At 38.8% G+C, this 12,647-nt stretch overlaps 2 protein-coding genes across 4 annotated transcripts in view; both read left to right on the top strand.

The window, feature by feature from the left end:
* Positions 1-1,193: 1,193 nt before the first annotated feature.
* On the top strand, positions 1,194-6,007 carry psmd12 (proteasome 26S subunit, non-ATPase 12). The gene is made up of 11 exons (XM_026360858.1): positions 1,194-1,398; positions 1,794-1,853; positions 2,203-2,331; positions 2,468-2,575; positions 2,686-2,790; positions 2,884-3,033; positions 3,232-3,366; positions 3,556-3,668; positions 3,872-4,046; positions 4,956-5,033; positions 5,418-6,007. Exons 1-11 carry the CDS (start codon positions 1,291-1,293, stop codon positions 5,625-5,627), a joined length of 1,371 nt encoding a protein of 456 aa, XP_026216643.1. The 5' UTR covers positions 1,194-1,290; the 3' UTR covers positions 5,628-6,007.
* Positions 6,008-8,941: 2,934 nt separating this feature from the next.
* Positions 8,942-12,647, top strand: part of helz (helicase with zinc finger) — a 45,581-nt gene continuing 41,875 nt past the window's right edge. For all 3 annotated transcript variants that reach the window (XM_026359145.1, XM_026359143.1, XM_026359144.1), the window contains exon 1: positions 8,942-8,992. The gene's annotated coding sequence lies outside the window, so the exon portion shown is untranslated. The remainder of the gene's footprint in view (positions 8,993-12,647) is intronic.

Here is a 12,647-nt window from a genome sequence, read left to right as displayed (position 1 = left end):
TTTTCCTCAGTGTGAGCTTTGTTAGTGAAGATCATCTGTCAACTAAACAGACATAAATAAATAGATAAATAAAGCTTGATCATAATCTCAAATACATATTTGATCTTGGCCTTGGCACCCCCGCCTCTTTTTGTCATCAGTGGTATTGAGGAAGATTATACTGATGATCATGATGATGATGATGGTCATTTCAAGGTTCATCTGAGCTCCTAATGTTTCAGAATCCTGAAAAGCCTGGTCCTGTTCTATAGCCTATTTGATCGCTCTCTTTCTCGCTCTCTTTCTCGCTCTCTCTCTCTCTCTTTCTCAGTGGATTGGAGTCATGTTCAGGTTACCAGGCCTCCAAGGTCTATGCTGAGCCTGCACTGGGATCAAACTGATTTTTAGCTTAGGGCTTAGGGGCTTTCTTTGCAATGAGCAGGAAAATCACTGACCCATATTAGCTTCTTTTATGGGGACACAGGAGCCTTTCAAAGCAGTGAACTGTGTGGAGGCAGCAACGCACAAAGCAGACACCGGGACATCTACTGGCGAACTATGGACACCGCACCGAGTGTTCATTCACAGGACCCAGTCTGTGTATGGTCCATTCACAAAGTTCTTCATTCAACATTTTATTAATGCATTCAGAACATGTTACACAATTAAAAAATATTTTTTAATGTAATTACTGTTCTCCTTATCTTTACTTTCTTACTTTTCTTTGATTCTGATGATTGATTGATCATTCTTTTTCATCATCATACTGTTAGCCATCATTATCATCATTACGTTTGAGCTCTGATTTCTTTAGAACTGTCTCACCTCAAAAATGATTTTACAGAGCATCAATGAGGAATGAACACCACCCTACCACCTCATCATCATAATCATCCCTGTCATCAATAAGACGGAGATGTAAAACTGTTTACTGTCACATAGTCACTGTATTTTCCCACCAGGATGTGTATTTAAGAGTTTCCAAGCAGGAAATGTAATTCTAGAGAGTCCTTCCTGATGCATTAATTCCTCTACTTGCACCAAAGCCTCCAATTTTTAATATCAATCAAATCAGCGTTTATTAGAACTGTGACTGGGCAATAGAAACAATGTAGGCTGGCCTTTGTGCGCCTGTCTGAAATAGCCTTGGTGGATTGGGTCCTTCAGGCGCCTCGGACAACCCTTTGGTTCCCTCTTCTGATTGGTCGCCGTTCCCGTTTCGTTCATTTGACAAGCAAAATACTGCTGCGCTGAGTTTGGGCTAAAGAGAGGAAAAGCTCCGCACACAATCGTCGCTTGTCCGCCGCAAACATGTCCGAGGAGCGATCTGAGAGGTCCGATGGCAGGATTGTGAAGATGGAGATCGACTACAGTTCAACTGTAGACCAGCGACTCCCGGAGTGTGAAAAAATGGCCAAAGTAAGAAGCGTAGAAGAGGCCAGCGCCGGCTGAGTCATGGTGCATCAGGATCGCTGTGTTAGCAGTAAAGCTAACACAGCTAACACTAACTTTCATTAGCACCACCTGGAAACCTGATAGCACCAGTGCTTTGCTGTTAATTGTTGATCAATGTAGATTAGTGCTTTAAAGCGTTCAGACGTTTGTTCGCCTCCTATTCTCACGTTTGTGGTTGTTATTAATATCGCTAGCATGGTGGTAGTCGTAGCCGGCTAGTCATCGGCGACATCCTTAGCTAACATGCTAGTCCCACAAAGTGCCTTCAACATAGCGTAATTCTAATAGAAGGCATAAAGAGTTGTCATTTGTCCGTATAATTGTTGTAATTGACTGATTTATGTTTTTGTTTTCTACAGGAGGGCAAGCTGCAGGAGGCCATTGAGAGCTTATTGTCGCTGGAGAAGCAAACTAGAACAGTAAGTCAGTGTATTTATGTGGTGTTGAACAGTCTTGATACAAACTGTTTATCTCCTTTGCATTAAGCCGTGAAAGTATCCTACACCTGGGTAGTTGAGTGCCGAATGAGAATATCATGTATATTTGGTTGATTCATCATAAAACTAACGTGCATCATGTTCCCATGTACTGTGAGATATACTGGAAGCCTGAAGTAAAGCACTAAGCATCATGTTATCACAGTCGTATTCAGCCATAAGCTACAATGTGTTTTCGTTTTCTAAGATAAAAACTAAGAAATCATGTAATGCAAGATGTCTGTATATTTTAGTTTGTGTTATAAACTATCTGCCTACCACGTCTGCTCAGGCATCAGACATGGTGTCCACCTCTAGAATCCTGGTAGCTGTGGTCCAGATGTGCTATGAAGCCAAGGACTGGGATGCCCTGAATGAAAACATCATGTTGCTCACAAAAAGGAGGAGTCAGCTCAAACAGGTCAGATACCTGTTTGTCTTTGATGACTCTTTTCTTCACAACTGTCCAATACATTCTCAGTACTACAAATGACACATATTTATATGCTGTTCCTGAGACCTACATTTAATGTGTCTTGCCCTCTCTGTCTTATCAGGCTGTTGCTAAAATGGTGCAAGAATGTTACAAGTATGTGGACACTGTGACCGATCTAACCATCAAGCTGAGGCTCATCGATACACTTCGCACTGTTACTGCTGGCAAGGTTTGGAATGAATTTGTGTGTCTGTAAACTAGAGACAAAGGGGTCAAATATACAAAGGGTAGGTTGTGGTCTGAATACGTGCTAATACATTAAGCATGTCTTCCACTCAGATCTACGTAGAGATTGAGCGTGCCAGACTCACAAAGACTTTGGCCAATATCAAAGAGCAGAGTGGAGAGGTCAAAGAGGCTGCTTCCATTCTCCAGGAACTGCAGGTAAGATACCTATAGAAAATACATAAAGTACGCAAATGGAAAAGTTGCTGTATGGCAGGTGTTAAAGGTATGTTTGTTGGTTTTTTTGATCAGGTGGAAACATATGGCTCAATGGAGAAAAAGGAGAAGGTGGAGTTTATCTTGGAACAGATGAGGCTTTGCATTGCTGTCAAAGATTACATTCGCACCCAGATCATCAGCAAGAAGATAAACACCAAATTCTTCCAAGAAGAGGGTACTGAGGTAAGAGAGACTCTAGAATTGAGCACTAATACAATATTTTAATGTTTCCCTACATTGACTTGACAACCTTTTGAGAAGCGATTGGTAATTTGCCTGTGTTTTCACTTTTACACTAGGGTTTTGAAAGCAGGGTTTGGTGAATGTGAGCTGTATAGGTTGGTGTAACCTAGTTTTCCTTTTGTTTCTTGACCATTTTAGGAGTTGAAGCTTAAATATTACAACCTGATGATTCAGGTGGACCAGCACGAGGGCTCCTACCTTTCTATCTGCAAGCACTACAAGGCCATTTATGATACCCCGTGCATCTTGGAGGACAGCAGCAAGTGGCAACAGGTAAATAGACTTTATGACTTTATAGACACAGTTTTTTGTTTTTTTTTATTCTATGTATTTAGGATATAGTTAAATTGTTTAGGCAGTTTTTACACCTGAGTGCTTCTTTTAAACACACTGTTGTATTTGTACATTTACATGTTTTCTCACTGCAGAGACATCTATGCAATTTATGCGTTTGTGTTTCAGGCACTGAAGAGTGTGGTGCTGTACGTGATTCTTTCCCCTTACGATAATGAGCAGTCAGACCTTGTGCACAGAATCAGTGCAGACAAGAAGCTGGAAGAAATCCCTAAATACAAGTAAGACATACTTTGTGCCCTTTGAGTTGTTAGTTCCGACATGAATTAAGTGACTACGGCACAGACATAATGTGAAGTGGTTCTGATTTGCTTAATAGGGCATATGCATTTGCATTACTCATACTACAACAACAACAACAACAACGCAGTTTATTACTTGGAAAAAGCAAAGGTCATCATTATAATCCTTCCTCTACTACCAGGGACTTGTTGAAGCAGTTCACCACTATGGAGCTGATGCGCTGGGCCTCACTGGTGGAGGATTATGGAAAGGAGCTGAGAGAGGGCTCACCCGACAGCCCCGCCACAGATGTGTTCTCTTATTCAGAGGAAGGGGAGAAAAGGTGGAAGGACCTGAAGAACAGAGTGGTGGAGCATGTAAGTCCAACTGTAAAGACATTAATTTGGCTTTTTTGACAAATGCATTTAAGAAATCATGTGAAAGTGACAAAAATAAATATTTAACTAATATAAATTAACTCACCCAAGTCATCAATGATGCAGCACATTGATGAAACGAGTCACAAAGTTCGTTAAGTGGAGATCAGGTGAACGCAGTGAATGTATGTTAAGGAACCAAACCTGCACCATGAAGACTAAAGAGCACTCAATGCAACTCCTAAAAATGTAATTGAAAAGCACATCTGTTTAGTGAATGGATACAAGATCACCCAATAGAAATTGAGGGCATATAGCAAAGGCGTAAATCTGCCTACAGCGGGACGTTTTTCAAAAGTGACCATGCGAGAACGAGAGACGGAGGCCACCAAACCCCAGGAGTCACAAGCTACCACGGTTGATTGGAGAGACCTTTTCAATCATTGTAGTTGTGACGTGTATTATTACAAGTGACAGTCATTTAATACTCACAAGACAGATTAATATCAGTTAAAGTCAACATAAATCAGTAAATTGATTTAAAATTACAAAGAGAGCTGAAGAAATCCATTGCAAGCAAAATAGGAAAATGATAGGGGTGATATTGAAGCTCTGCGCAGATTATGTGACTAAACTTTGAAATACTTATTTGCAGTATTAAAGTAAAGAGATAAAGATAAAGCTTTATTGTCATTGTACAGTCACACTTGGTACAACAGTACAACGAAATTGCAAATTGCAAGTAGATTCAAATTAGATTGGTAAGGCATTGCTGGATTTCACTTCTGAATCTTTTTTATCTGTAAGTGCTGATGTGACCTGACAGCTTTTCTGTTCGAACTTTAAATAATTTATGCAGATATTATGCTGTAAATTTGTATATTAATGAAATTCTCCCCTTTCCTCCAGAACATCAGAATAATGGCCAAATATTACACCAGAATCACAATGAAGAGAATGGCCGGACTTCTTGACCTCTCCATTGACGTAAGCATTAGTTCAACTAATTAGCTTATGCTAACTGAAGCTAATACAATGACAAAGTTAATGTAAATTAGGTGAAAATATTCATAAATTCTCAATAGTCTAGTTGGCTGCTTCCATGAAATCATTAATTAATATATTATTCATATCAATTTATTCATTATGCATTATGAAATAATTTGCATTATATATTGATAAGCTGCATGGAACAGTGTGTATAATTATTTGGATGGTGTTTTACCCTTTGAAAAAGACAATCTTAATTCTGCCGCCATGAGTTGGAGATTTGCAGAGTTTGATTTATTTATCTATCTATTTAACATGATTCAGAAGAAAAATGTAAAACTAAGGCACTAATACGTCTGCCCGCTCAAATATGTTTTTTAGGAATCTGAGGAGTTCCTTTCTAGCCTAGTGGTCAACAAGACCATCTATGCCAAGGTGGACAGGCTGGCTGGCATCATCAACTTTCAGAGGCCCAAAGATCCCAACGACCTGCTCAACGACTGGTCGCACAAACTCAACTCGCTCATGTCTCTGGTCAACAAGACCACACATCTGATTGCCAAGGAGGAGATGATCCACAACCTGCAGTGAAAGAAGAACGGAGTGCATCAATTTATGTTTTGGTCCATCTTTGTTGTTTTTCCCTTCTGCGGAAATGGTTTTGAATATACCGTATATTGACGGACTGTGAGTACAGTGTTACTCCAATGTCATGTAATTGGAGAACAATCTGCAGTACATACACGGCCCCCTAACTTTGTTCTTTCTTTTTTTTTTACTGTCCAGTACAACTTCACAATAAACACATAAGCACGTCCCCTTTGAATCTTTCTGTAAGTGACTGGATCTTTAAATATCTTTCTGGGTTCTAATCATTACTTTAGCACTTACTGCTGTATGAGAACATGTGTCAGAACTCTAGGAAATGTATACTTAGCAATGTAAACAATAAACTTCTCACATTTGGTTAACAGTTGTCTTATATTAAACGTGACTGGGCATATGTTTTAATACAGGAAGTGTTCAGGCCAGCCCATACTCAGATGTGGCCATTACAAACATGGCTGGATAAAAAAAAAAAGTTGGGTAATTGGGCAGAAATGCATTAATGTGAAGCTTACTTTAAGTTGAAGCAATGTAAGGAATAAAATCACTTGTAGATTTATTCAGCTAAATACAAGAGACTCCTGACATACTCCTATCAAGATTCATTAAGTAATTCTTGCATATTGTAATCCAATATCATCTTGGGATCAATGGTCAATGGGAATAATTTAGTTTATTCTTTGCCAGGACAAGTCAACAATCAAAAAAATAGTGAAACGAGGAGATGTGATTCCCAATTTAGGACATTAGGACCTACGTGGACTTTGAGATTGCCACAAATATTTGTGTTGTGTTGTTGATATTCATCTGTCCAAGTCCAAAATGCTCCTGCTGTTAAAGCTGCTGTTCAGCACAGATGTAATCAAACAAGCTACTTCAGCCCACAGTAACATTGTTAGGTAGAATACAAATGTTTTAGTCTGCAGTCTGTACAGTTTATTGTCTTGTGTAATATCTTGTTATAATGGTGTTTGAGCTTTTTCTTGGACCCCTGTCACCTCTTCAGTTAATTAGGTGTCACAGTGCCTGCTGTTACTGACTATTTTTGCAGCAGCTAGTTTAAAGTGTGCACTCCACAGGGCGCTTTAATCACCCCTGGTGACTAATTAAAATTCAAATCAGAATAAATTAGTAAGGAAATTTGGTTGCTTCCATTCATGGCACGAGAAGCAGGATTTTGAGTACGAAAATGACTGATTACCAATCAATTATATAGCCCAAAATCACAGCCACAACTTAGTGAGCTTTATGCTTGTATAGTAACACCTTCAGCATTTCAATGATCAGATGTTAAGTTAGACAGTACTGCACCATTTGGAATAATGGTGTTAAAGGTGTTGTTTGAGAGTTACTTGTATTAAGTGAAGCTCAATATGCTAATTTGTTTTTAGGTGCAGGGAATCTGGGTGTCACTGATTCTGAGACACTGTTATGAGATGGCTTAAGATAAAGGAAAGATCTAGATCGACCGATCAAACCATAATTTTCATCAACTGACTGTGTTTTGAGATAACAAAAGCTTAGCTGGTGTAAATATGAAACCTGATTTTCTTATGTAAATATACAGTATATGTTTTAGTAAGAAATACTTCAAATGCTGCATTTACATTAGCATTACAATAATAGCTATTATAATAATAATAGCTCTTCTGCCCTTTCAGTTTAATGTTTGTTTGTTTTTTCATTTGACACAACACTACTATAATAATAATTTCTCTCTATAAATAGTACATTTCATAACACATTACAATAATATCAGTAACAACAGGACACAGGAGATTATACGTAAATAAAGCAGTGACTGAATAAAAAGTATTAAATAACAGCAGAGTAATAAGTCATGGAAAAACATTTTTGGAAGAAATTTCAGTGGAAAAAGAGATTTAAAAGATGAAACCGTGTTTGTTGTCCTAACCACGTCAGGCAGCTCAGTCCAAACTGTGGGAGCTTCTTACTAAAAGACTGTGTCACTGTTGTGTCTGGAAAAAAATGAGGAGAGGTCTCTGAAGATGTCATGGGCAGAAAATCTCTTTAAGTTTCTTTTGGTTTTGCAATCACTTCTGAGAGCAACGGGTAGTGTTGGCATGGATGTTGTCAGGAAGTTTGTGGCAGACATTAACTGAACATGTTTGTTGGAGATTGCAGTGAAAAGGACACCTGATTGCTACAGGGCTGAATCACTGACTAGAGGAACGACGAAACCAAGGCTTGCTGCACTTTGGGATTGGGATTGCCAATGCTGTGATACTTGTTTGGAAGGTCTGGGTCATGAGTGATTTAAGTGTTGTTAGTGTTAGGACCTGAATCATCAAGATTTAAAAAATGGAGCTGATAGAAAATTCGTAATATTAATCTGTTGAGAGAAAGCAGTTTACAATTTAGCTCTTTATCTATTTCGACCTATTCGTGGTTAAAGGACATCTGAAGGACAGTCTGTTCAAGCACTGAAATGGGATCAAGTTTCTTAAGTGAAAGCAGAGACTGAATATTTTTATTTATTTAGGGTTTTGAGTGGTGATTGGATTTTTGAGTTGTAAAAAGACAGATGAACCCAGGATGGGTACAAGAAAGAGAAGGCAAAACCATGTTACAAATAAGACACTTATGGTTGGAGTTAGAAGATTCCTGTTAACTCTGTCGCTTCTTAAACTCGCAATCAGCAGTAAGATGCTTTTATTGTTTGTTTTCTCTCCTTTTGTACAAAGAGACAAACTCTAAACTACTAATGGCATCGCACACATGCCCAATAAGCTCAATAGAGGGTCGATGGATGATAATTCCTCAACACGAGACAAGGCAACAGCAGGCGTATCAGTTTTCTTTGGTTCTTTATCGTGTTTTGAAATGAGAAAAAAAAAAAAGAACCTCAGAACACTGGCTACCATATTATAGAAAAATGTCAATGGTCTGTTTTGAATGCCTTTTGGGGAAAATAAAGCTGAATTGAATCTGTTTTTTATGGTGCCAGTTAGAATATGGGCAGTGCTTCTTTTGTGTGTACAACTGTGGATCAGGATGTAGAGCGGCTTTAGTAGGTTGGTGGTTCAATCCCTGGCTCCTGTGGTCCACATGTTCTTAAGCAAGACACTAAACCCAAGGTGCTCCTAGTGTGTGTGTATGATGTAGTTGTAGGTTCCTATGTATAAAAGTGAATATTTAATAGTAAATATTGTACTATTGTATATAATATATAGGCTAGATCAGAATAGTTATATGCTTGAAACACACACACACACACACACACACACACACACACACTCCAGTCCCCTCAACCTTCAGATCAGTACATCCCACTATGCTTTGCGATGGTCTGACAAGTGGATCCAAGATGGCGTAGAAAGTAAAGCTAGGTAAGTGTTGACTTCCCATTTTCAGCCCTTACAGTTGTCTTTTTCATCGCACAGCCACTGACACGAATCCCCTTCATAAATCGTTGGGGTAATGGCGAATGCTTGGAGTTCGTGCATGGATAACAACACGATGTCATAGCAGTTATATGCGCCCACAGACCGTGGCAAAATTACAGGCCCAAGACCCGTTTTGTTTCGGCGAACCTAGCTAGCTAGCTAGCTAGCTTGCTAACATGAACAAACCAGGCTGCTATTCTTGTTGTGGGCTCGCCAGTTTGGTGCCAAGAAAGGCCGTGCTTTGGCTAGCAACCTACCCGTTAGCTACACATAGCCTGGCCAGTGTGGCACCACAGTTTACTCCGTGCAAACGCGTACGGCAAGTTAACAAACACTGTGGAGACATTTTCAGGGCTTTGTAACGCTGCCGTCATCGCTCTGACTTGCACCAGTCATGACAAGTTGAGCAGAGAAACAGCAGCTTCAACTACATGCAGAAAGGTGAAACAAGTCGCTAACAACGTTTGCACTTGTTCTCATGCGGCATCTTGATTCACTGATTGATACCAGACACATTTTCACGTTTTAATTGCTTTTCACGCAGTGCTGATAGCGATATTGTCAAGCTAAATAACGATGTTGTATCAGGGTAGAGGCAGTCGATGTGCTTTTACAGATATAGATGTACATAACGTAACATATTAATATAATAAATGTGCTTATCTTCTGTGCTGCAGAAGAAGCTATAGTCACTGCATTACGACTTCACGACAGGACTAGCCAGGTGTCCACCCACTGTGTCCCGCCAAACTATTTGTTGTTGTCCCTATAAAGTGGCTTACAAGCACTAACAATAGGTAGCAGCTATTCCCCCACTTACAGATAGGTATGGGAGTCATTAATAGGCTTTGAAGTAACCTCTTATAATGAAAGTAAATATTGCCTTTAGATCAGACCTATGTTAGATTCCATCTTTGACCTTATTTCTCATTTCCCAGCAACAAATATTGCCTGCTAGCTTTAGCAACTTTAAGTCCTCATTTTGCAGCAGGGCACACATACTGTACATTTGAAAGCTAGATCATGGTGATTTTATTTCAACTGTTAATGTTGTAAAATAGATACATAAAAATGTCTTAGTTGCTATTACGCTATAAGATGACTGCCAAATCATGTGATGCATATGCTTTACTAATATTTTTGAATAAAGTACAGTCTTGAACGTTGTGCTACATCCTCATCTGAACCTCATGGGTTCTTATTTGAGATGCTCCAGCAAAGCTATACTTGTAATAACGGTATGACAAATGCTGCAAGATAACTTGTCATATCTGGCCACTTGCCAAATGCGAGTAATTTACAAGGATACACTGGTATATGGGCTACTCATAAGATGTAGTATTGTAATGCCTGATCTGAATGTTTGAATATTTAGTGACCTCAGCAGCACATTCACATTTTTCTTGTGACAAAGATGAGATTATGGACAGCAGTAGAGCTGTAATATTTGATCCGATACTGTGCATGAGGCATGCACTATGCTCAGTTGCATTTGGTTGCATTTTCTTTAAGATTTAGTGTGTGTCCTTTGGGCAACCCACATGTACTGTACATTAGCTGACAAATGTGTGCGTTTTTGTTCTAATAGACTAGACAGACATACTTAGAGGCACTGCCTGTTGCTGGGTACTCAAGGAGTAACTATTTGAAACATAATTACAGGATTAATATTTGATATATTACAACATCAAAACAAAATGGGAGAGTTGTTTATTTAACCTACTCTCACACTGACCTACATAAAAAGCCAGTTTACCACCAGTGTGTGACATTTATCTGTTGTTGTAGTTTTATGTGAGTGCAGTTTTTTGCTAAAGTACTTTAGAGAACTAGCTAGTCATAAAAATACAAAAAATGACTGTGCCACAGTTTCAGAGCTCTTTCGAGCCAGTCATAGGCCAAAGCTGTAATGCAGACTAAGGGTGCTAGGATGGAAAATCAACATCAGATAATTGTTGTGGAATTTTAATTAGCAACCAGATGGTTTTTTGCCATCTTTGAACATAATAACCATGATGGAGCCTTGTGTTTGTAAACGCTGTTTCTCTGTCACTGTGAGATGAGCTACAATGCCAGTGGTGAAATCAGTAAGATGGATATAGGACCAAAAGTTACTAGGCTACTGGCCAAGGTTGGATATTTGTAGTGTTTGGTGTTCTCAGGTCATGATGTACCTTTCTTATCCCGAGCTGCTGATTGGTGTGAAGGAGGTTACACTGCCTCATACCAACTCTGGCTGAGGTTTACATCCTTACTATGTAAACGTGAACATTACAGATCATGAAACGCAATCCTCAGTTGGACTTCTGCTCAACCAGTGAGGCCTGCTGCAGAACTAGATGAACTGCTGCATATACAGCACAGTGAAACACCCTTTTTGCTGCATATGATTAAAGTGCTGTAGTATGGTTAAAAAGAAGCGTAAAATAAAGTTTATTGCAGTTATTGCAGATTTGATTGCAAATATATATTGCAATTCTGAACAGTCCTTAAAATTTGACTGAACATTGGTAGGAATTTAAATTGGCCTTACACAGTTCCTCTTAATGAAAAACCTAACACCTCTTTCAACATTGACTGAATTAAAAACAGAGAGATAATTACAGTTTATAAAAAATGACTTAAATGTAGTCCATACTACTACTACTACAGAAGTAGTTGAATATTGTGTTCTTTTGCCACCACCTACAACCAAGCACAGCCTCCTCCTCCACACAGAATCACAAACTATTTGTTAATACACTTGAATATGAGTGTATAAGTGTTTTAAATGTAAATTAGTAGTGTCAGAACTTTAAATCTTGTAGGTTTAGAGCTGAATAAACAATCACACACAGCTGAAATGACTGTTTGAATGAAGTTGTTCTATGTATATGTATGTACATGACCCACTAATGGGTCACCCTTTGTGATGATTACCATATTATAATATCAGTCTAATTTATCCAGTGACATAAAATGTTGCCTTAATATACCATTTTTATCAGTACATGTGAGGTTGATGCCTACCTAAACTATAGAGGCAGTATAAATCCTGAAGTAGATGCTCTAAATTACAGTCCACAGTAGAGATAGACTGTGTTCGCATGTATGCCATTGGCACATACACTGCCTGTCCAAAAAAACAAGTCACCACCTGGATTTAACTAAGCAAATAGGTAAGAGCCTCCCATTGGATAATTACTGCTTTAATGATTATTTTTCAGCTGGCAACAAGTTATTTAACCCTAACCGATGTAGTGAGCAGCTTCTCATTTCTTAAACAACCATGTCTAAAGACACATATTGTGGTTTTGGAAAAATGTTAATCGGTTTCAGAAGAGTCAAATTATTGGCAAAGAAAACATCTAAGGAGATTGATGAAACTACTACTACTACTGTGTGACTTTTTTTGGATGGGCAGTGTAGTTTGTGCTGTTTGGCTCTGTAGCCATTGGGTGCCACAACACACCCATTTCCTCCTGTGTACTATTCAGCACATTAATTCTTAATAAATTCTTAATAAAGCTCTTATATTCTGCATTATCAGTTGTGACGTTGCCCTTAGTCTAAGCAGTCGTATGACACCAGACAGATGACAGATTACTCTTGCTGATGA

Source organism: Anabas testudineus, chromosome 1, assembly GCF_900324465.2.
Source record: "Anabas testudineus chromosome 1, fAnaTes1.2, whole genome shotgun sequence".
Taxonomy (NCBI): domain Eukaryota; kingdom Metazoa; phylum Chordata; class Actinopteri; order Anabantiformes; family Anabantidae; genus Anabas; species Anabas testudineus.
Note: the sequence above shows the minus strand (reverse complement) of the source record. Positions and strands in the feature narration are given on the sequence as shown.